Genomic DNA, 25,469 nt, shown 5'->3' with positions numbered 1-25,469 from the left:
GTGGCACCTGTAATTTGGCCCTTTGTGCAGAGAGACTGCTGGGTGAGCATTGTGAGAGAGGTCATCTTATTTCTTCTTTGCATGTCCCCCAAACATCCCGCTCCCTTTTCCTGGCACTGCTATCTTTGAATCCCAAACTGGGGAGGGAGGAGCTCATCGCCTCTTGAACTAGACATTATGTGTGGGGTGTTTGCTGAGGGTGAGCTCATGATTACACTGCAGCAGAACATTTGTGTAATATCTGCAGGAGATGAAAATATTCTTCCTTAGGACGTCTGTCACTTCAGTGTTCACACTCTGTAACGCCCCAAGATATTTCTTTGAAAACAGCAGCTGCTTCCCTTCCACTACTCAAATAGAAGGTTCAAACCCAGGCCCACATTTTCATGAAGGGCCTACTGTGTGTGCACCCTGTGCTCTGCGGGGGTGGGGAGGGCTCAGAGATGAATTGGACATAGTCTTTGCTCTGGATTAGAGGTCAGTGGAGTTAGGTGACATCTCCTGCCATGTCATTGCTCCCCAGTCCTGAACCAGTTGATCTGGCTGACTGGGGTGTCCCCTGGACTGCATTCCTTCTGTAGCTGTGCTCCTGGGGGAGACAGAATCCTCCCAGATGGACGAGCCAAGAGCCCGGCAGCAGTGGGGCCAATCTGCTGGAACATGCCTGTGTTCACATAACACACATTGGGCAGGATAAAGGAGATGAGATGAATGAAGGCAGCAAGGGGAAAATGGGTCTCTCGTCAAATATGACAGTGAGCTGAGTATGGGGTGCATGACAGGGCTGGATAATAGCCCGGATCCTCTAAAGGAAAAACAACAACAAAACAACAACAAAGAATAGTTGAACCCCTTTTTTGTGCCATGCCCTGGGGATGTAACCGTGAAGAAAACCTGGTCCCCACTCTGGAGTGGCACAGAATCTGGCAACTAGAGTTTACTGGGGCGACATCTTCCCTCCTCTCCTTGCCCTGCCTGCCTCTGCTGCCCACCACACTGCCCAGCCTCCTGTGGCCCATCTCTGCCCAGGGCCTACAGATAGTTCCAGGGTTAGCTGTAATCTCTTAATGTGTGGCCTCTCCCAGGGATAATTGCAAATCTAAAAGGATCTGTAAGGACAAAAATACCCTTTAAACCTCCTAACGCTGAGGCTGTAGTTGTGGAAAAAGAACCAACAGTTTCTTTTCCACAGGGGGTATGGCGGGGGGTGGGCTGGAGCTTCACCTGATGCCCCTTCATAGTCTGGCTACTTAGCCACCTCTCCCCCGGTCTGTGACTGAGGCAGGCCTGACCAGGGATGTGTCCCTCCCAGGCCAGCTCCAATGACTGCTGGGTGCTCCTGCTGCGGAAGCCTCACCTCCACATCTAGCACCTCTCAGGCTCTGCTGAGGCTGGCTGTACTCATCGAGAGGGACTTATGTGGCAGGAATGCATCCTATCACTTTCCTTTAGCTCCAGGAGTGGAGCTGCTGTGCTTAGAGTAATTTACAGCTGGTTTAAGTTTTTTAATGCAATGGCAGGATCTCAGCATTGAAAGCATCTGCTTGAACGCAGGGGAGGAGGAGCCTGATCTGGGAAATAAAGTGGTCTCCGAGGTGCTGGATCTTCCTGTCTTGCGGCCGGACTTTCTCCTTCCACACAAGGCCCTTTATGCTGGGTCTGAATATGCTGAACTCAGGACAGGCAGTGACACTGGGAGCCCCAGATTCAGGAAGTCTACAGTTGGGCACCAAGTTCTTGGGGGCTAGGAGAGATCTTAGGGGGTGTAGAGTCCATTTCCCTCATCTGAATAGCCTGTTGAAGCATATTCTGTTACTTCCATTTTGCGGGGGAAGAAACGCAGACTTAAAGGGATTCATCCATTGTGGCCTGGAGTGATACTGGCAATGAGGATGAAATCGGGTGGGCCTCACACAGCCAATCTGAGACTCCTTTTTCTCAGAGCCCTCTCTAGACTTGTCCTTACATCTGATTTCTGTTGATGAGAAAGACCACATTTCAAAATTAATGAAGTGACGATATACCTATGTTATAAGAAGGTGTATCCTGTGAAAGTATAATTCAGAGACTCTAAGAGGGTAGAGTAGATGGTTACCTATATGTTATTTGAGTGGATCCTGTAGGGAATTTTCTTTCCCTTTCAGAGCCCCCATCCCTGGACGTGTGTCATTATCAGTTCTTGAATGTAGCATTGCCTTTTTCAGGCTCCTCTTTTAAAAATGCAGATTTCCCTGGAAAGAAGAATATCAAGACCGGAACACATTGATGTGACTTGATGGGTCAAATAATTGTCTCGCTGATAGCAAAGACCAGGGCTTCTTTCAGGAGAAAGCACACTGAGTAGGTTAGAGGAACAGGAGAAGAGGTTAGCGGCACAACAATGTCACCCTCTTAAAGATTAGGCCTTTAGAGAAGAGGACGTCTGGCCTTCCTGGAGCTGACATGCTCAGGCTAAAATCTCATCCTGAACTTCAGTGTTCCAGAAGGAAAATCTGGCCATATTTTCCTAGAGTTGACAATGGCAGGCAGAGTTGGCCGTGCTAGACAGATTACTGATAAAAGAAGCAATTGTATAATTTCCATTGTGCCAAAACATGCTTGTAGTCATGACAACATCCTTAGATACTTAACAACACTGACAGCCAGGGAGATGGTTAATAATTTTTTCCCCAATAATCACAGTCCCTATGTGAGGTGACTTCTAGCCCAGACTGAATTCTTGATGAGTGCTGTCTGCAGGATGATTCTGTGTGGGAGGCCCTGGGGAGACGGAGGCTTTGGGGGTTACTAGAGGTGCGTGGGCAAAAATCACTGCAATCACTTGGGTCAATGTCTGACCTAGTGGTAGATCATATGCCAGTGATTGGTTTTGTTGGAATGTGACCCCCATTACCTTCCTATTCCTCCAGGTGCTATCATTACTGTACCCCTGGATTAGGGCAGTTGCCTTCTAGCAGGACTCCCTTGAGTATGTCTGTACTTTGCTGGTGGTCAATCCACAATCCAAGTCATTGTTATCGTGTCACTCTTCTGCTCTAGAATCTCTTACAGCTCAGTGTTTCCTACTGGGTTAGGGCTGAAGTCCCTTGCCTGAATTTTTCCCCCAGTCTTATCATATCCAATCCATCCAATTATAGTCACATTTCTTTCTTTCCAGCGTATGCCTTCTTTTTAGTTGGGACTCAGTTCTCCCTATCCTCTGCCTACTCCACTATGGTCCTTTCACATTCTTTACATTTACTCACCTCTTTCTTTCACGGAAAATTCCTTCTTTGCTGTCTTTTCAAATTTTATTCATCTTTCAGACTGCAGGTAAGTTCATTTTACCCCCAAGAAGCTTTCCCTGACGAATCCAGCCCAAGGCATTGGGTCAATACTTTCATCTATGACCAGTGCCACACGACTCTGCAGAAGTGCTATTATTTTCATGAATTAACGGTTAATTGTCTTTTCTCCCCAAAGACTGAACTCCTTGAGACTTATCTATTGATGTGTCCCATATCTTTCACAAGGCCCTCCATCCTTTCTCAATCATCCTTCTAAAACATCACTCTCTGCTTCCTTTGCTTTATTTTTCTTTATGCTATTTTCACCACCTGACATTGTCCAATATGGTTTGTTCCCTGAACTAGAGTATAAGCTCCATCAAGGCAGAGGCTTCATCTGTCTTGTAATCTTTTGTATACTCAACAGCTACAACAAAGCCCAGGATGTAGTATGACCTCAGTAAATGATTGACCGAATGAATGAGTTTGTATTCATTGGCCAGCTCACACCCAACGTGATGGAGAAATGGGGAGGCACCCATCCTTTCCACCATGTACGTGGCTGCCATAATGTCTAACAATGAATTCTAGTATGGATCTTTTCCCAGCCACCATAGAAAGCCAAACATTGGTGAGTACCCAAAGAACCAGAGGAATACAATCTATAGACGCTGCACATTGCTGTCAGCAGAGCTCTGTAACCAGGGACTGCAAGCAAGGCCAGCTTACTTCTATGAAATGCATGTACTTTTACAGTCCTGCCTACTCGTTGCGTTACTGTGAGGCTCAAATGCAATGGAGTATGATACAAAGCATTAAATTGTAAATCAACAAAAAAATGGGAAGCATTAGCCTACCAGCTGGCAGTGTGAAGAACTAAAATTGATTTTGATGGAGATGGCAAGGAAGATTGTGGACCACTAGTGTTGAAAATAAACATTAAAGGGATGTTAGGAATCCTCCATTAGAACTCTGCAGGTAATGTACTTTTGATTGTTGGAAGGACCTTTCTGGATATGTCAGGAATTCAGTAAGAAGGATGCCTTTGTCCTTAGAGAAATACAAATGATGTATTTCCATGTCTGAATGCCAGTCAGTGGGTTCTATCCAAAAGAAACAGTTACAGAGGCCTTCCTTTAAAACCTTAGAAATATTGGAAGGGGAAGTAGATATTGCCACCACCACCACCACCACTATGATCATCATTATCAAATTAATATTTAAAACAGCCTCAAAAGGTAGGTATTATTATTTTAAGCAGAAGAGAGAACAGAGGTCCAAAGAGTTGAAGCCCCTTACATGTGCTCCCTTAGCTAGTAAATCATAGGGTCAGGAATTTAATACGAATTGCTAACATTTATTAAGAATTTTCTAGGGGCGGCCAGCTAGCTCAGTTGGTTAGAGCACGGTGCTCTTAACAACAAGGTTGCTGGTTCGATCCCTGCATGGGTCACTATGAGCTGCGCCCTCCATGACTAGATTGAAACAACTACTTGACTTGGAGCTGATGGGTCCTAGAAAAAACACACTTAAAGTAAATAAAAGTTAAAAAAAAAGAATTGTCTAAATGTCAGCCGTTCTTCTAAGTACATCATTTACTACAATTCAAGGATGCATGTTATTCCTAGTTTACTGAGACTTAGAGAAGTTAAGCTGGTTACCCAAGGTCACACAACTAACAAGGGCAGGGCTGACACCTGAGCCCAGACAGGTGGCCCTGGAATCTGTGTGCTTCCTTGCTACTCTGTGCTGCCTCCCAAGTTCTGCCTCTGTCCCTTTGCCATGCAATTTCCAACAAATGCTTTTATAATCAGAGATGCTACTTTCATTACTCCTACAAACCAAATGAAAGAGAGGAATGCAGAAAAAGAGGGATTTCTGGCTTCCCTGTCAGGGAAGAAACAGCCTGAATTGCTGAGGTGAGTCCCAGTGAAAAATCTCCTGGAATGATCTCCAACTGCAGAAAGCAGATGGCGTGGTTGCCATTAGCAGGCTTCCTAAGGACGTGTAACAGGCCCACATGTGAGTGGAAGATGGTTGTCATTTGGGGGTGGGGGCCCACCCAGCTGTGTGAAGGGTTTGCTAAGATAGAATTAAGGTTTATTGAGTAGCAAAGAACAACATCCAGATGCCTGAGAATTACATTGACAGGATTCAAAGGCAGGAGAATACTGTGTAAACCTTATTTATAGATCAATAGATAATCTTTCATACACAAAAGATCAGTTCCAGGAAGGCAGAATGATAAGGAAACAAATATTGCCTGCAAATATAATATTGACTCAAAAAAAATCTACCCAGATGAATTCTTCAATGTATATTCTTGTAGTCAAAGTACATTTCTTTATTCATGAGTTTTCCCCCTAACCACTCATGTTCCTCAGTGAAATATGAAGGCAGTGATGAAGACCTCTGATTTCTAGTTGTCTTGAATTCTCTGCCATCAAATGATCAGTGTCAAATGGAATCAAAGCTGAGAATTTCAGGACAACTTTTAAGTGTGTGTGTGTAGCAATTAAGATGCTCACGTCAAATGGCAGCTCTCCCCTACCCCTTGTCATTTCCTGCTTTGGTGGCCGTGATACAAATTTATCCTGGCTTAAGGAAATAAATGACTACTCAATCCTACTGGTCTTTCTGGATTCCTTCATCCATTTTGTGTGTTTTTCCTTCTTTTCTTTGAAGCAAGTAGTTCATCATCCAAAAGAAGATCTGAAATCGTTGCCATCCACTTCTACCTGGGTGCTGGATCGTGAAGTTGTTTATGACAGCTGCTCAGACATAAATAAGCACTGAAGGAAGCTCAGCTGGGCTTTGTTTCCATGTTATAACCTTTCAGATTAGAGGGCCACCTGTGAATTTAGGTGTTCCTCTTAGCAGTTTGGAAAATATTTCAAAGGGCCACAGTCTCGTCCTTGAAGAGCTGCATTGCTGGTGGACCTGCCTTTGGAGTGCAGAGTTGCTCTGATCCCCAGGGTACCCGTGTGCCACTTCCTGGGAAGGAGGGTCCCTGTGGGGAAGGCTCACCGTGGGCAGTAAGTCAAAAGGCTTAAGGTGAACAATCCTTTGTTTCAGTTTTATGATGGAGATCTGCATGGCAGTAGCTATGAAAGAATTTTTTACACTGTAGAATTACGTAAGAATATTTTTTCAGAGAAGTTATGGAAGATCCTTTGACAGTGACACAACTCCTACAAACGGCTTACTAATTCTTTTCTTTCCCTAGTTAGAAAGCACATTTCAAATGCTCTGAGCACAATTGCCTCCTCTCAGGAAAGGATGCGACTAGAATCAGTCACCTCCAGCTCTGTCTGGACTTGATGGGGGAGCCAGATGGGACTGGGGACTACTCAGCATCTCAAAGTGAGAAAAGGACACAAAAGAGAGGCTGGACTTGATGATAGATGACACAGTTTTCAACCTCTTGCAGAGTCAAAGTCATGGCTTTGTCCCCTGTGTTCTGCCAAAGTGTCCCCTTCCTCCAGTCTAGTGCTGTGCCTTCTATGTCCACATCCTCCCAAGTTCCTCCCAAGCTGTCAGCCCCTAGAGGGAGGGCTGAGGGTCCTTGTTAGAAGAATGAATTTTTCTGGGCACAAGATGTGGTCCAATATTGGGCTCGACTTCTGCATCTCTTGATTTCAAACTTCGCAATGATTCTTCATGTCCTATTCACCTGCTCTCAGTCCACCATTGTCATTGTTATTCATGCTGTTATCATGGGTTATGGAATATGTGTGTGAAGGGGTGCTTTTCTTCTTGGATCTGTCCTCTGCAGGAGTGCTTCTCATTAGCCACATGTGATAGTTTGTGATTGGAGTGCCCCTTTGCATGTCCCAAGGTGCTTTTGTGCTGTTATAGAAGGCCCTGTCGCCACTCAGATTCCACTCAGACTTTTTCTAAGAAGAAAGGGAAAGAAGGAGGAAGGGAGGGATGGCAATTGGGAGGGAAAGGAGAAGAGAAGATGGAGTGAAGGAACCTAACTGGGTAATAGGCACCAATAATTTATAATTCTATAGTTCTTTATAGTTTGTATACTGAAAAATAACTTGCAAATGTTTTTACAGGCCTAATCTTATTTGGTTTTCACAACCACTCAAGTCACAGATAAGGAAACTGAGGCTTAGAGAAGGCATTAAGTTGGTGCAAAAGTAATTGAGGTTTAAAGGGTTAAAAAATTGCAAAAATTTCAATTACTTTTGCACCAATCTAATAATAGTCTACCTAGTTAATAAATATATAAAATCTAGTCCTGATTTCATATAACATTTTTTTCTTTTCTATACTGTTCCATTAGATACAAAGGTATGTCCCCAAGTCTTCTTTTCGCATTCATGCCAAACACTTCTAGGTAAAGCTAAGGGTCTTACATAGTGGCTAACTCTCTATTCAACACTCAGAGAAATTTTCCTGAGGATGGACTGGTAACATTTGGTTGACTAGAAATGATCATTCTACAAACAACTTAATACATATTTACTAATGGTTTTAAGCACTTCATAGTATAAAAAATTTTATAAAAAATATTTTCATCTATAGATGTCACTTCAGGCTCAGAAAAGCCATGTGCATCATCTCAGAAGTCCAGTGGTTGGCCCAAGAATAAATGGTGGGGTCAGGATGAAGCCACAGATTTTCTGCTTCTGAGGCCCGTGCCTTTTCTCTTCCCCCACATTTCCTCCGCTGTGTATGTGCCTAACTCAGGCTATTCTCTGCAGAGTGTACAGCAAAGTCTATTTAGGGAGCCAAGACTCCCAAGTCTGATATTAGAAGTGGTCATACCCCTAACCTGCAAAATGCAGGGCCCCTTATTCAGAAATGTTTATGTATTTCAAGACAGGACAGCCGAGAACTAAACCAAGTCCAAGGTTCTCTGAGTGCGGGGCCCTTTGAGCATGGGGCCCTGTCTGACTGCACAGGTTGCTGGCCAATAAAGCCAATGTGCTGCTGACACAAACTCAAGAGTGGATGACCTTGTTTCTTTCTCAGATCCTTCCTGGAGTTTCTGTCAGAGAATGGAAGTTCTAGGTCACATGTACTCTCTTCTGTGAAATCTTTTATTTCCTCAGTCAGAGCCCTAAGGCGCACAATGGCTTAGTGTTCCTCCATATACCTGCTAGCTCCAGGTCTCGTGGATCAGAATTTAGGGATAGAGTCATAATAGCAGTAGTAGCTAATATTTATTGAGCATTTACTCTGTGACAGACACTGTGTAAAACATTTTATGTGCTTTGCATTGATCACAAAGATGGCCTCAATTCTGTATTCTTTCCCGTATCCACACATGTAGTAGTATAATTTTGCAGCTTTTTCTCATCAAGAAGTGGAGTCTGTTTCTCCACCTCTTGAATCTGGGCTGACCCTATGACTTGCTTTGGTTAAAAAAAAATGCACCAGAAGAGATGGTATTCTGGTTCAGGATTTTGGTCTCAAGAGGCCTGTGAGTTTCAGCTCTCTCTCTCCCTTGGAACCCTAGGACTGCCACCAGAACAGGCCTGTTACCCTGCTGGAAGTGAGCACTACCCGGGGGACAGCTGTCGTTTCCACTGAGACCGTCCAGAGCGGTTAGCCCCCAGGTGACCTGCCAGCTAATTGCAGGTGCATGAGTGAGCTAAGCTGAGATCGGGCAAACAGTTCAGTGAGCAGAACCATTCCTCTGATCAACTCACAGGTGAGAAACGATACAACAATTGTTGTTTTAAAATTCTGTCTTTTGGGGGTAGTTGTTTATGCATTATGATTATGTTAATAGATAACAGATTTATTATTTCCATTCTCTTGACAAGGAAACAAGCTTTGAGAGGTCAAGTTCTTTCTCTGATCAGTGGCAAGTAAATGGGCCCAGAAAATTTGACTCCATAGCCCAAATTCTTATCTGTTATTTTGTGAGGCCCCATCGTAACACCCAGAGCTCTGTCCAACCCTCAGCTATTTTGAAAGCCATTTGAGTAGAGAGTAATGTTTTTTGCTGATGGGGGTTAGGCCCAAGGGATGGAGCTCTGCTGATAAATACCATGTCTGTTATTAACCAAAACTTACAAAATAAACACTGTCACTTATCAAAGAAAAAAAATGCATGTATGCAGAACAAGAGAGACAGTGTCTTTGAGGTTAAGGTCACAAGCTAAATGCTAGCAGAAGTGTGGGCTGCATCTGAACACTAAATGAAGACTGAGTTCTGCAAGAGGTCTGTGTGACAATCCCATTAATTCAAATGGCATTCCTTTTGATGTCTGTTTTGGTAAATGAAAACAAAATGAAATTATATTAGTGGAATTCACTCATTAAACTTAAATCCACTGGCAGGTTGTCTCCACTTCTTCCCCACATCTTTGATAAAAAGCCATTGCTCCCTGGAGTAGCAAGTGGACATTTTGCTGAAATGGGAATACACAAATTGACCATAGAAGGGGCATCAAAATGCAGGAGTCCTTACAGATATCGGAGATTGGGAAGGTTCTGGAAGGCGTCAGGGTTGATGTATTGCAGGTTGTTGGCCTTCTCAATTCTACTGTAAAAGAAAAAAAAAAAACTTGAATGTGATCTCAATAGTAAAGAATGCTGTAGTATTTTTGACATTATGCAAAGTATATCAATAAATAATCATCCATCCATCCATCATTTCAATAAAGATTTAGCATGCATGCAGTGCCTTTTACTAAGCTGAATTGTGCAAACTAAATATTAACCCTGTCCCGTTTAATTCTCATCACCAAAGTCCTCCTGGCCTTTGTCCATCAGAGGCAAACAGAGCACTGGCTGGGTGAGCCACTTTCACCCTGAGCACGGCTGAGTCTTTAACCAGTAAGGATCTCTCATGGTCTGGGGAAGCTAAGAGGGTAGGGATGAGGCTGATGTGGGGAAATGAGCTTTTGTCTGGCCAGGAGACAACAGATAAGGGTATGGAAAACAACAAAAGGGGCTGAAAAGAAGATGGGAGGGAAGGAAAATGGGTTAGGGGCAAAAGGAGAATGGAGAAAAAGAAAGTGAAGAGGCAAAGGGAAACAAAGATTGGAGAACAAACAGTGGCCATCTCTGGTTCTAACCATGAAATCTCAGCAGACAGTAGCTGTCTATATGCCAGTGATTCCCTTCCTGCTGTAGACTGAGGCTGTTCCCTTACAGCTGGTGGGAAGGTGACTTCTGGCCCAGGTTGGCCTATGCTGTGTCCTGATCAGTAGTCGGGAAGTGAGCATGTTCACATTTTGGATTCCAACAGAGACAGGCTGCCCTTTCCTCATCTTGCTGGATCAATGTATATTTGCAGAGATGCTCTGTGTTAATTACTTCCTCCCTGTTTCATTAGCTTTTATGTTTCAGAAACATGTAGCTAGCTACCCAGATCCAAGTCCCAGGTAATTAATCATTTTAAGTACAGTCGGTGCTACATGGGGGTGAGCCCTCTTCATGCTGGGAAGGGATGAAAGAGCTGTCCCATTAGCTCATTGAACTGCAGAGGGAAATGCCTGCATGACCCCGCCCAGAGGGCTGGCTGCCCTTTGGTTCATTTCTCTGATATTCCCTGTGGCTTCTGAGACCCTCGTCAGGTTTCTTTTTCCAACTAGTGTAAGGAGAGGCCAAGCAGAGAGAGAAGAAAGGAAGGAGCAGGAGGTCAATTGGGAGAGTAAGGGAAGACATTACTTGCAGTGGTTTAATGACAAGGAGGAAGAAAGAGGGTAGTGGGCAGGGTGGGTGGAAGGAAGGGAAAAGGAGGGAGAGTTTGCCAGAATGGACAGACTGTCATTCCTAAACAAAGTGGTGTGTCTGTGTGTGTGTGTGTGTGTGTGTGTGTGTGTATTACATGCTGGTCATTAGAGATCATATATATGTATGCGTATATTCTCTACTGATACTCGGCAAATGCTCAACACTCTTTAAATATATACAAAAGAGTAGAGATTTATGTTCAAGTCCTTATTCTGCTGTGGACTTTAGACAAGTCTCATAAGTTCTCTGTGCCTTTCATTGTTCATCTGTAAAATTAGAAAAGTGGTTCATTGGCTTTCCTACTTGTGTTTCCTGCGAATTTTGTGAGATAATAATACATGCTCCACGGAAAAAACCTTTCCAGTGACATTGGTTGAGAATCACTTAATACAATACCCTTCTTGGAGATTCCACGTATATATTCCCATACCACAGGTGCTGAGACGTTTTCCAAAGTGAGTGACTCTAACTTTGTTTTCCCAATGTTTCCTAATCTTATTTGACCATAGCATCTTTTACTCTTTTTTAAACACTTAATAAATTCCTGAGTGTTTAATGATACACATAATCTACTTTGGAATATTCTGGACCCGACAGTCTCTAAAGTCTCTTCTAGCCTGGACAATCTATGGTAATTATAGGTAATTATATGACAATCTATGGTGATTCTGTGAAGTAATGTATGGTAATTATAGACTGTTGTGAAACAAGTAGATCTGTGTGAGTATTGCCATGCATGTGAACTAGAATGTCAACAGGAGAAAGCAAACTTGATTGGAACAGTAGAAGAATCAAGGACCATTATGACACACTCTATGCCAGTTGATGTGTTAGTTCTCATTTACATTTATCATCTCATTTATTCATCACAGCAATACTATGGGGCATGCAATTTTATCATTCTCATGTATTGAGGAGAAAACTAAGTCTCAGAATGATTTTCTATCTTGGCCAAGATATGGTGATTATATGGCACAGGCAAGTATTCAGACGAGGACTACGCATCTTCAACTACACTATGTGAGACTAATTTGGGCTTTGGAATAACTTTGAATGAGAGGATGAGATGGAGGTACTTGCTCACAGTCACAGAGCAAGGTTCTTGGGTTTACTATGCAAAGGACTCTGGGAGGGAGGGAGTGGGATAAGACTAGGCTCTGAACTGGTGCCTGAATCCCAGGCAGAGGGACTCATGACAGTGCCTTTTGGGTTGCTTTGGACTTCTTAAAATGAATTCTAGGGATCTGAGGGCCGGGCAGAACTAAGTCCTCCAAGGAGTATAAATGGACTTTAAGGCAATTGCCAAGAAGAGTCATGAGCCACCCCCACAGGTTCTTGATTACATTTCATGTAATTTGGGCAGATGGGAGAACACATTCGCCTCTATCACTTCCAAGACATCATTCTGCGAGATCTCTCTGAGAAGAAAGAAGCATAATTCAAGTCAGTTCAGTTAACTCCATAAATGGATTTAGGGCTCGGCACAGAGCTTCGTGCTTAGGATGCTTCATGAGCTTCAGGAAAACACTGTTTCTGTTCCCAACGAAGTCAGCTGTAGTAATGAGACAAAACTAACATATTAGACACTAATAGTTACAAAACAGTGAAAGAACAAGCCCAATGCAATGACTCAGTTTAGAGGTTATTCAGTTTACAACTGTAGAAACTGAGGTCTGGACAGGGAAAGGGACTTGCTTAAAGGTATTTAGGGAATATACAGGATGAAAACCACCTTTAAGTTCCCTACATTGGGGGTCAGTAAACTTTTTCTCCAGGGCCAGATAGTAAATACTTTTTGGCTCAGCAGGTCATTTGGTCTCTGTTGCAGTTATTCGATTGATATTTAGGGCAAAAGTAATCATAGATAACGTGTAAATGAACAAGCATGACTGTTCTCCAATAAAAATCTTATTTATAAAAACAGGTGGCAGGTTGGATTTGGTGCCATGGGCTGTACTTCAATGACCCTGCCCCACTCCATGGAGTCAAGTTCTTCTCTCTGCTAATCTGGCTGTGGGAGATAAGAACCCCAGTTCAGTCTCTTTTAAATAAGCATGGATTAAAATCCCTCCCCCCTTTATGCCATTGCCCAAGTGGGGTTGCTATTACAAGGTCTTTAGCATTCATGTTGTCTTGGCCTAAAATACCCGAGAAAGATCCTTCAGGTCCCAGCTTTTTTCCTCCTGGAGTAATGTGAGGCCAGTGGAGAATGCAGTCCACTATGCAAAAGCCCAGAGCTTATGAGGAGAGAGGGTGGCTTAATCAGTTAATGTCTGTAAAGTGGCTCACAGATGAAACATGCTATTATTAGGCCTCCTGAGGAAGACTCTCATGCAGTTTTAATGCAGGAGCTGAGAGTGTCTCAGGAAACCTCATAGGCAGCAGGCATTCACATTGGCTGAGGCAGATGCGCTGTCTGCTGGCCTGGGGTTTAGCTGAAGAGGTGTAATAAGGCTCTTGATCAAGGGAATGGCCTCGAGGGCAGAGCTGGGCAAGAGAATGCCTGGCGGAGAGGGGAAGTGTGATCGTGAGCTGCAGCCACCTCTGTGAGGGAGGCTGGCGACATCTGGGGCTTGTCACCTCAGTGGAGGTAGGGTCATTTCACAAGCCCCCATGAGTGAGGAGACATTTTGTGAGAGAAAAGTACCTCTTAGCCTATGATAGCATCTTTCATGATTCATTTGGTCAAGTCTTCACAATTTTTATAGTTGAACATAGATAAGGGTAGTGGTGTGTGTGTGTGTGTGTGTGTGTGTGTGAACTAGGACATGTTGGCCATTGGCCATTTATTTTGCTTCTTTGTACTGCAAGTGGAAGGAATGCTGGAAGACCAAGAATGAGGAGTAGGAAAGGGGTGGTACACTTAGGAAAATAAGACATTTATTTGAACACTTAAAGGAGGAGTGAAAGAGTTGTACAGTAGATAATAAGGCCTGGAGGAAAGAACTAGATGACGGAGAGGGGTTTAAATGCAAATAGGGCTATATCCTACAAAAGCTATTTCCAGGTTCACTTACGTTTACCAATCTATTTGGATATCACTCGTGATAATTTCTCAGCCTACTAACGCCTAAAAGGTAGACATTTCTTCTTAAAAGAGAACTAAAAATTACTAGAACAAACAAGCCAAGAAACACAAGTTGAGAAGGTAGTGCATTTTTATGGCCTTGTCTTCAAAGACGGGAGAGGGTGCTGGAGCTGGGTGGGGGTGGGGGGGTGCCTTTGCCTGGATGAGGGTTGGGGGAAAGAGAACAGTGTGATGTAGTGGAAAAGTCCCTCAGAGAAATTCAGTCCAACCCAGTTGTCTCTAGTTATTTCTGTTATCATTTATTAGGTGTCTACTATTTACCAGCCACTTTATGTACTTTCTCTTCAGTCCTTTGACATACCCGTGGAGCTGGTATTTTGATTTCTATATTAATAAGCAGCCCCTTCTGTATGTAGAACCAGCTCAGCAGACTGCATGTTTGGAACACTTTCTTTTGCATGCCCTGCCTCCCAGGCCACATTGGGCTCGGTATTCCCTCTCCTATGCGTTGAATCAAGAGAAATAAAAATTTATTCCCTCCCACAGAATTATACACAAACATTCATAGCAGCTTTATTTGTAATAGCCAAAAATTGAGAACAACCCAATGGATAAACTGTGGAATATCCATGCTATGTAATACTACTCATGAATAAAATGGAACAAACTGCTGATACAACATTGAATCTTTAAAAAAATATGCTGAGTGAAAAAAATCCAGACACAAAAGAATGCGTACTACATGACTGCGTTTATATGAGGTTCTAAAATAGGCAAAACTAACCTATAGTGACAGAAATCAGAATAATTGTCGCCTGAGGCCTTGGATGGAGGTTACTGACAGGAAAGAGGCAGGGGAAACTTTCTGGGGTGATGGAAATGATTCATATCAAGATTAGGGAGGTAGTAACATGGTGTATATACCATTTGTCTAACTGATTGAACATTAAGCTTACAATGGGTGCATATATTTCATTGTATATAAAACATACCTTAATAAAGTTGTTTGAAAATGCCCTTTATTTATTCATAGGAAGGCATGTAAAACTCCTTTTTGTTTGTGTTTTGAGAACTCCTTTTGTTTGTGTTTTAAGAGAACTAATGGAAGAATCTTGGTTCTATTGTCTGGCCAGTAGGTGGAATTCAAATCCTGTTTCTGACCTGGTGATTCTAAATTAGGTTCCTTCCTGTCTTGGCTGTTTTCCTCCCTCCTCCTATACATACAGTGAATAATGGGACTAGATCAGAGTTTCTCAGCCCTGGCTGCACATGAGAATCTTATGGTGGACCTTTAAAAAAACCCCAAAGCCTGGGTCCACACAAGAGGGTTGGATTTATTTAGTCTGAGGTTTGACTCTGGCATTATCTTTTTCTCTCTTTAATTCTCCAAGCAATGGTGAGTCTAATGTGCAAGAAGGATTGAGGACTGCTGGCTAGATGACCATTAAGGTCCCTTTTAGATCCATGATTTCTGTCTTAAAATTTGCTTCAGGAGCAAGGGCCAATTTTCCCTTGGCTGTTAAGACAATAAATTAGATAAATAAGGTTCTTGGAGCCCAAGAGCCAGTGAGACAAAATAGTAACAAGAGAATCCTGGAGATAGAACCTGGAAGCAGGAGTGAAATAGAGGAAGGCGGCACTAGTTAGGTTTAGCTTTTTCATAACTAAGAACATTTAATCAAAGAGTCACAACATTTCCAATGTTCAGTGTGTATAGCGAGAGACGTTGTGGGAAATACATAATACCTTACATTTGGTTAGTATTGATAACTGACAAAGTATTTTTTTTTTTTCTATGCATAGCTTTGCTTCATTTTCAGTGTGCTGTGCAAATTAAGAGTTAGTGCAGCCAATGCTATCTCCAGTGAGGTTAACAGAGCTGACCTGGCTTGGCTAAGATAATACACAATTACGAGGATCACTTAACTGGTCTTTGAAGGGAGAAGGTGGAATCTTTACATCTGAAGAACTTACATAATTAAGAAATCATTCTTTGTCTGAAAAGATTCAGTTAAGAATTTTCTTTGCAATTGTGACAAATTATTACAATTGGCACAATTCAAAGTATGATGGTATTTCCTTAGAGTCAAAGGTAAAGGTTCATCAGAGGAGAGCTCTAAGAATGTGACAGATCTCAAAGTGTGGTCCGCTGGTCTATCTCATAAAACTACTTTCATAATAACACTAAAATAAAAAATTTTCACTCTCATTGTAAGCATACACTGGAGGCCCACTTGATGTGTGCTATGGCAACAGCTATAATGCAGAAGCAGACATGACAATGCATGTCTTCCATTAAGCCAGAGGTTAAAATTTTTTGCAAATATGTAAAACCATGGTACTCTTCTTACTAATATTTTTTTAAAAGACGATTATTTTGCATAAAAAGCTGTTATTTATGTTAACATGTATGGATTTATTGTTTTTAAGTGAACTAACAAATGAATAAAATATTTCCCATTCTTAATTCCTAGTATGGTAAACATCGGTCACTATGACCCACATAAGCAAAATCCCTTTTGTGTCTTTAATAATTTTTAAGAGTGTAGAGATCCTGAGACCAAAATGTTTGGCAATTGTCAGTGAATGCTGCCTTTCTTGGGTGAGGGATGCTGACTGTGGAAAGCTTATTTCCAGAGATGAGGTTCTCATCTTCTGGGACAGTGCTTCTCAGTTATTCACATATGAATCATCTGGGAATCTTCTTGAAATGAAGATTTTCAGTGGAAAGATCTTGAGTGGGGCCTGAGGTTCTGCATTTCTAATACTTCAGGTAAAGGGATGTGTGGGGACAGAGTCCCAAGAGCAGTTTCCAGGCTCTCAACCTCACTTGGAAAGGTGCTGGCTCCGTTAGTACATGGCCATTAGCTGTGACTAGTTGTCCACCAGCGGTAGCCAGTTAGCCATTAGCCACTAATATAACTACTGTGGCTACGCTAGGGGGTTGGTTGGTTAGCAAAGCGGATTGCAGCTAGCAAGTGGGGTTGGTTGGCAGAGAAGCGGATGGCAAATTGCGGTTCCTGCTTCCTGTGTCTAAAACTCTGCCACCAGCGAGAATATATTGTATGACTCCCCTATGTATGGCTTCACTGATGTTCCTTTTTGGCCTCACCATATCCTGCGTTTTTATGTGGGGAGCAGGACCAGAGACCCCGCATTGCCAGGATGCTGCTGGGATCACATTTTGGTTTGCAAGATTCTTTAGAAGAATGGTAATAATATCCCACCAGACCTTTCTCCCCAACACACACATATGGGTGGACGTGAAAGGCGTGATAGAGTAGTCCAAATCAGCTTAAGAAGAGTAAAGTACTTTATTTTAAAAACCCTACATCCGCTCTGCAAAGCCTTTCCTTATGCTATAATCATTGACGTTTTCTTGTCCTCTATGTTCTCGCAACACTTCTTTCATTTCTCAGTTAAAGCAATTACCACACTGTTTTGTCAGTGATCTTTTTTTTGGCAGGATGGTCATTGTCTAATTATCCAACGTGACTTTATGTTCTCGGATGGTACTTATACATCTATCTTTGTATCTCCAGCATCTAGTGCTAAGTTGGCATGTAAGGTACTCAGCAAATGTTTAGTGGATGGATGGGTAGATGAAGGAAAAGTAGTCTTCGGGTCCAGAAATGGCACCTGCAAAAGTGCAATGGAGATGAAGTTTATCTTCTGTATTTGTTCACCCTCTTTTCTGTAGGCAACATGCCGGAGTCCAGTAGTCTGGAAATGGTGGCCAAGGCTAGCTTGTTTGTGAGTTAGACTTTTGTCCCAGTGGTTTTTATACTTAATACAACATGCCAGGAGCGCATACATGTATTTGGTCTACTGTACTAATAGCATCTGAATGCCTTTAGTTCTGCCTCTCTGGATCCTAGATGAGGTCCTTGAATTGACAAAACATCCATAGAGGAGAAAACAGGGGAGATGACTCGTGTGACTGTAGAGATGCTTAAATCATCTGATTGGGGGTTAGAGAAGATGAAGTTTAAGAAGTTTCTGTGCGTGAAGTTTAAGAAGTTTCTGTGCGTGAAATTCCATGTTTCTTTGAAGGAACAGGAGATGTACTTGCATGAGGTACTGGGGATTTTCAAGATATCCTGTCTGGAGTTAGTTTCAGATCCACAATTAAATTTTACTCTAGATTTGTGTTCTGGTCAGTGGAGTGGTATTCATATACAAGTACAAACATACCTTGAGGATATTGCGGGTTTGATTCCAGATCACCGCCGTAAAGCAAATCATTTTTTTCCTTTTTTTTTGCTGGTGGAGAGTCTTGTCTTCAATTTGTAAAAAAATGCAACATCTGCAAAGCACAATAAAGTGAAGTGCAGAAAAACGAGGCATGTCTGTACACTTGATGGAGGAGTGCCGGGAGTAGGGGAGTGGGTGGATTTCAGTAGGAGGAACTTCAGGGAGTGAATGAGCTTGTAGAATTCAGCCAGGTCCAGGATAAAATTTCAGCGTATCATAAAGCAGTATTAATTAGTCCACCATTTCACACGATACTCATTTGTTGAATGATGGGACTGTTTCATTCAGAGTAGAGTTGTTGCGGGTTTATAAGATAAAGAATTGTGACTGGCAGTTAAATGTCTCACTAGAATTTCAACGACATCTATGAATCGGAGAAGAGGATGTAATAAGAAATCAAATATTCACAGAAACATCTTCTTTGCTTTTTTTTTTTTTGGTTGTTGTTAGAGGAGCTATTCTCCACCTGGGTCTTCCCCATCTTTTCCCTCTTCCCCTGACTCTCCACACAGCATTTTTTCCCAGGATGTCCAGTATACTCCTTCTACCTGGGCAAATTAGATTCAATGGCATTAAAAATATTTTGAATATTCACTGAATCACATTCCTTTCTTCTGTTTTTAATAAGCTCAGACTAAATTTAGTTGACTGTTTTTCTTCCTTGAGTTCCCTGTGGTCTGGGATTTCCCCCCCCACCACCCCCCCCCCCCCCCCCCACACACACACTCTGCCATAACCCTCACAAACTGCACTGGGCTTGCACTGTGGTTTATTGCCTTCAGTAGGCAAAGAACTCCTGGAGGACAGCAGCATTGTCTTTTATTATATATAATATCTCAGCATTCCTGCTCTCAGGCAAGCCTTTGCTGAATGAATGAATTACCTTTGAAAGATTATAAAAGGTTTTCCACCTTTGCTCTTGCACAATAAAGCTATGTTCTTAAAACTTGCAGTAAACAGAATATTTGCAAATCAAATTGTGTATTAGCACAGGAAGGAAGCTTCTTGTTTAGCAGAAACTTGGAGTGAATCTTTCAAAGAGTGAAGAACTAATTCAACAAATATCCAACAAATTTTGATTAAGCAGCTTTTGTGTTTCAGGCACAAGGCTCAGTGCTGGGGACTGTAAAAATGAATACAATGGGTCCTGGGTTTTATAATCATCTTGAACTCAGTGACTCTAGTATTTTAGGCTTTCCGTAACTGGGTGCTATCTTTATTTGATGGGCTACATCTGAGTTACCGAAAAAATAAAATGGATTCTTGGCATGTTGCATTTGAATATAACTACAGATATATAAATAATTATATATAGTATCATTTTGTATACAATATATATAGTATATATTATATATAATTGTATATGTATATTAAATGTTATATATGATTATGTATTACAGCTATATGACATATATAGCACATATTATATATACATATATATGCATACATATATATATATATAAATATATATAAAATATGTGGTTTTCTGTATTTCTGCCATGTGTCTACTCCTCTAATTCTTTGGGAAGTGTACTGTTATATATAATGTAAGTAAATTAGGGCAGGTTAAAAATTCCCATGAAAATGAATTCCAGAAAATTTCATGAAACTTTCCCCGTATATATTCCCACCACCACAGAGAATTCCCTGAAGGCCAGATCCAGAGGCTTTCCAGTACAGATCTGATTTTGAATCCTGTCTGCATTTTTTACTAGCTGTATAACTGTAGGCAAGTTATAGAGTGTTGCTGAGCTTCAGTGTCCTTGTCTGTACTGTGGAAATAATAACGACCTCACAGGGCTATCAAAGGGATGGAATAAAATGGTATGTACGAAAGCACAATTGTCGTATGGTAATCTCCAATGTCACTGTGCCTGCCTGCCAACCTGTCTTCTTTTCATTGTGGCATTTAGGACTGAATTCCTCTGTTAGCTGGGAAATACTGGGCTAGCCAACCACTGCACTGGGGACAACAGTGCCAGCAGAGGTCGTAGGAACACTTCTCTTAACTCCACCCAGGGCCATTTATGTTCTTAAACCAGGCTATGGCATTATCCTAAACTCCATTCTGAGTCTTACCCACAGGGACACCCGCCATCTGTCCGTTGGCCAACAAAGGCGATTAGGCAGAGCACGTAGGTGCCCCAACAAGGATATCCGCACCACTTAAGTCATAACCGATAAAGAATGCTATTCCCTTCAAGAGAAGGTCAGTTCAGGGTGGGAGATATTGTCAGGTGTGGTAAACACGTTGCCAAAGTCTCCTCTCACCTCAGCTGGCAAAAGCTAGATGCCTTCGTTTTCTGACATATCCCATCTGCTGCTTTCCCTGGGCAAGGTGAGCCTTCGCTAAATATGCTCTAAAGAGGTTCCCTAAATGAGGCAGAGATAAAAGCACCCTCAGTGACTCAACCTAATTCAGATACCGGAATTCAATTCACTCACTTTCAAATACATCGATAACAAATTATTGTGTCCATTTTTAGTTTTGTCCTAATTTAAAATGTTATGTTATTCCAAAATATAGCTTATTACTTATTTCCCTTGCTTCCCTCAGCAGATAAGGAAAGGGACTGGAAATCACAGTCATAATAGCTAACATTTATTACACACTCATTATGTGCCAGCCAATTTTTCTGTACTTCCCATTTATTAAATTGCTTAATGCCCACAACAACACTCTGAGAGAAGTACCATCTTTAGCTCCTTTATAGAAGGGGAGACAGGGGTACACAGAGCCAGTGCGGGAAGTTGATCTGGGATGTGAACCCACCATTCACGGGGCCTCAAAAGGATGGCAGAAATCCGATAGGTTGTATTTCTAGCGACTTGGAAAACTGTTTCCATTTCATAAAATCCCATTGCTATTGTTTGAACTTTCATTAGAGTCGAAATCTTTTTGGGAGTAATATGTCTATAAAACATCTAACTACCACCCCTTCCTCTGAGCTGCATGGCAAGGCAGCATATGTGTTAACATACACATTCACCTTCCACAGACAGTCCCAAACAGTGACTCGTATGATAGGCTCTTTTTAGTACAGTCTCTGTACAAATATAAAGCGTGAAAGACAGTAAAAAGCAGTGCCCTGGCCAGCCAGGAATCTGCAGTTTAGAAACAACATGAATGAGAAGTTGAGAGTGCAAAGTCAATAGAACAGAAGTGGAGAAGAGTGTGAGAAGGATGGCAAGTGCCCGGCACAGAACAGGGTGAACAGTGGGGGTTTAGTATATTTCATTATAAGATTTTCCCCCGTATACCATATTATTCCTCTCAGCCCTCTCTAAATGTCAGCATTGCTCAATTCTGGCTGAGTATCCTTCAAGCTTTCCCTGTTAAAACCACTCTTTTGCTGCCGCCATGTCACTGGGACAAGTTTCCCTTAGGCTACATTCCCATGTCTGCAACTGCCAAAGCTATATTCTACTACATGTTGTGTGAACTCTTCATGGACAATGAGCTCAGAGCTCTCCCCTAATTTTCCCCTTATTTTCCTCTCCCAGCTCGCCTCCTCTCCTCAGCCAACAGCTCCATCTACCATCCTTCTTGGTTCATTGGACTAAGCCAAGCTTAAAATCCTGAGGTCATCTCTGACGACTCTTCAACATTAAACAGATCTTAAATCCTCTCAATTACTTTTTTCAGTATTTCTTGCAAATGTCCCTTCATTTCCCACCATCATTATCATAATTATGGCTCTTTGCAATTTCCATTAGACCAGTAGTTCTTCAATTGTGCGATGAGTCAGGAGTGGTTTGATGTGGGTCATGAGTCATCGTTTTTCAAACAATTAAGTGTCCCAGTGATTTACTTTAAGAAATTGCAGTAGATTCAAGGTTATGTGTGTAATATGCAAGAAAATAAAAATGGAGTGGCTAGTGGAGAAAAGGGTGGAGTAGAAGGTGATGGCCTAAGAGTTCATCTCTGCCTGGTTACAGGAGAGTAGCTAGTACTTAGGCTTGGGAGTCATGAGTGAGATTATTGTTTGGGAAAGCAAATGGAATTAAAAGAGGACGATAAAGAGTGAAGGAGAGAGACCAGGGCCCAGGGAAAGCAAAGAGATTTTCCAGAGGCAGAATGATATTAGAAGTGAGAAAAAGTAGACAATTCCTTTATTACTCGGTGTATGCCTCTCAGAACACTTTTAAACACCAATTCATTGAGTTTTAAGTGATGGAAGACAAGAGGTTGGGGAAGTAATAAGGGAGCAGACACTGTGTGTCGAGGAGAAAGGGAAGAGACATAGATTGGGTCACTTGGCTGCAGTGTGGTCTGCCAGCTTCAGCAGAGGCCCGAGAAAGGGAGGTGAGCAGGTTGGAGGGGCCTCTGACACACAAGGAATGGTTACTTCTCTATCGATTTGGGACACTTGTAAGTTTGAGCTGTGTAACTCAAAGCTGCAGGAATAATGATGATGGTGAGAATTAACCTTTATTAGCCATTTGCTGTGTAGTAGGCATAGCACTAAGTGCTCTACGTGGGTAATCTCACTAATGGCCTTGTCTTGTCAGGGTCCTGCTCACTTGTCTTTGCCTTAGTTCATATGTGCATGTGAGTGGCAGAATGAACCCGGAAGCCAGATAGGCCTGGATTCAAATTCTAGCATATCATTGCCTAGTTGTGTGACCTTAGACAAGTCAGCTAACCCTAACCCTCGTAAGATTTATTTCAGTGGCGTAATTATAACCACCTTTTAAGGTTTTTGTGAGAATTATGGATACAATATATGGCATGGAAGAGCTTTCTGTCACCAAAATCTATTTCCCCCACCACCCCATATTTCTGTGTACACAGTTGAATTCCATTTCCTGGCCAATCTTGCTGTTAGGGATAGCCTTGCGGGGAGAAAGCTCCTCCCATGGAATGTGAGCAGAAGTGATATGTGCCCCCCCCCCCAGGCCTGGCTCAAACCCCTCGTGTGTGCTCCTCTGTGCTTTGTCTCCCTTCCATCTGACTTGGCTAAGGTGCCCAGGGCACCCTCTGATGCCATGATTGAAGATGGTGAAGCTGCTGTTGTCCTGGGATCCTAAAAAGTGCTGAGGAACACCACCCTGAACTACTAGGTGAGAAAGAAAGGAGCTTGTTCTTAAAGGCGCTGGCATCTTGGAGTTTGTTGTTGCCATCTATCCACTCTAAGATCCAAGGTCCGAGTCTAGCACCCTGCGTGGTGTCTCGTATGTGCTCAACAAATGCTCCTCCCTCAGGTATGAGTTTTACATCTACCCTGTGGTGAAAAATGGGTATATACAATGTGTTGAGCAAATTTGTGTTGGCTGATTAATTAGGAGTCATGTAGGAGTATTGCTTGGCTATACTGGAAGGAAACAACCAACTAAAATATTCCCCTCAAAACTAAGTCTGTACTTGACCTCCTGCTTTAGCCAGAGACCTCTCTTCTTTAGTGATACAGTGTTTACTGCCTGTGATTGAATTGCTTGGTCTTGGTGAGCATCCTAGGTGAGCATTCCTTATTGAATTATAGGCCCTTGGCTTTTTTCTGCCTTTTTCAATTATTTCATGGGGGGAAAAAAAACAAAAAACAAAAACAGCTCAGCATGCCAGAAAGAACAACATTTTAACAGTGGGGGCTACTAAATCCATTAGCACACAGATCCGGGGAGGTGCTCAGGTTTAGAAATTTGAACCCCTAGCTCTCTAAATGGAAACATGGTGGAGCTACGTAACGAGGCGAAGTCTCTTGAGTGGGCAAGAGGAAGTCCTTCATCACTTTAGAAATCACTGGAGCTCTCTGAGGTCCATTTTCCTCTGGAAGATGTTGCTAAGACCCTCTGTCCCTCAGCGCACTTTCTACACAATTCTCTGTAGTTGGCAGGCCTATTGAAGATCGTATGAATAATGCATATCCTGCAGGAGGGAAAAAAGCACGTAGTGTTGTGCAAAGGTTATGCTGCTTACTATGACTTTTATGACTTCACTGGAGCCAGGAGACCTAGGTTCTAGTCCTGACTCTGCCACACAGTAACCATCCTCATTGAGTCCCTGGGTCTTTGTCCCTCATCTATAAAACAATGCTATTGATTCAAATGATTTTGTGGGCTCTTTCTAGTCCTGTAATTCAGTGATTTTAATTATTCCTATAATTATGTTATTTAAAGGTGGCCAGTCACATGATCTGCAGTCATCTATGAGAGCGAGCTTCCATTTCTCACCAGCTGAGGTGAAGGCAGGGGCTCTCGGAAGCATCCTTCTTAGGGCACTGCCTCTCTCCCCATCACAGTAGCTCTGTGGGCAGAACCATGAGAGAGCAGCAGCAGGGTAGCCAGCCAGGGCCATTCTTCCTGAGGTCTGGGCAAGGTGAGAAAGTGCCCCTGGCTGGGGCCATTTTTCTCCTGAAGACAGTGTTTGTTTTACTGTCAGCTTGAAGAGGGCTCCATTGATCTCCCTGTAAGCCAATGTTGATTTTTGCCTTGTCATATATCCCAAGACTCTTTACCAAAGAAACGCCAAATGTGTGTGTGTAGTAGTCATTGTGGGTTTTCCTGTCCACTTCAGTCACTGCACAGCACCCCAAAATCTTCCTTAGTAATCTCTCTGGGATCTGTCGTGCCTTTTTGCTAGCTTTACCACACCTGTAACATAACCTGCCTTTCCCCAACTGGCTTTCATCCTCCTTCCAGCCTCTGTTTTCACTCGGTAATACATAATTACTCTATCTTTTATGCCCCTTCATTTTCCACCTCATTAACTCTTATTCTTGGCACACACATGCCTCCTTTATGGGCTGTAGGGAGGGAACAACAAGGAACTCACATTTGGCGGCTTCTGAATTTGAGTCACATTGATTGTTTTATTTTCCTTTTGGAATACTTGAATGTAGCGCCCTCATAAGCACCCTGCATTAATGCTGTTATCCATTCTGCCCTTTGCTACATTTCCTGAATTCTGGGGCCTATTTTCTCTGACTCCATATTGAATTGATTTTATATCCATTTCTGAGCAGTCCATTTCCCCAACCCATCCCAAATGGTAGTTGAAAGTCCTACTCACGTTGGACTTGAAAGGGTCCCTATTTTTATAGCAAAGAGAACTGGATGGTCAGGAAAAGGGGAGTTTTTTTTTAAAATCTTCCTGTTTTATGAGACTTTGCCACTGCCTGGAGAAAAATGCCGTCATTCTAGAAAGTGAGGAGGGGAGTGGATTCTCCTCCAACATGTGTCTCTGCTTCAGCCAGTCAAGGCCATGCACAATGCTGGAA

General features: G+C 42.5%; 1 protein-coding gene across 1 annotated transcript in view; it reads right to left on the bottom strand.

Moving 5' to 3' along the window:
* The window catches only part of FSHR (follicle stimulating hormone receptor), a 157,744-nt gene that overhangs the window by 37,277 nt on the left and 94,998 nt on the right, over nt 1–25,469 (bottom strand). The window contains exons 3-4 of the mRNA XM_019719102.3: nt 12,314–12,388; nt 9,700–9,774 (exon numbers count right to left, since the gene is read on the bottom strand). Coding sequence (XP_019574661.3) covers nt 9,700–9,774; nt 12,314–12,388 — 150 coding nt within the window. The remainder of the gene's footprint in view (nt 1–9,699; nt 9,775–12,313; nt 12,389–25,469) is intronic.

Source organism: Rhinolophus sinicus, chromosome 2, assembly GCF_057876585.1.
Source record: "Rhinolophus sinicus isolate RSI-liver-muscle chromosome 2, RSI-T2T, whole genome shotgun sequence".
NCBI classification, from domain to species: domain Eukaryota; kingdom Metazoa; phylum Chordata; class Mammalia; order Chiroptera; family Rhinolophidae; genus Rhinolophus; species Rhinolophus sinicus.
The sequence above is the reverse complement of the archived record's forward strand: the minus strand, read 5'-3'. Positions and strand labels throughout refer to the sequence as shown.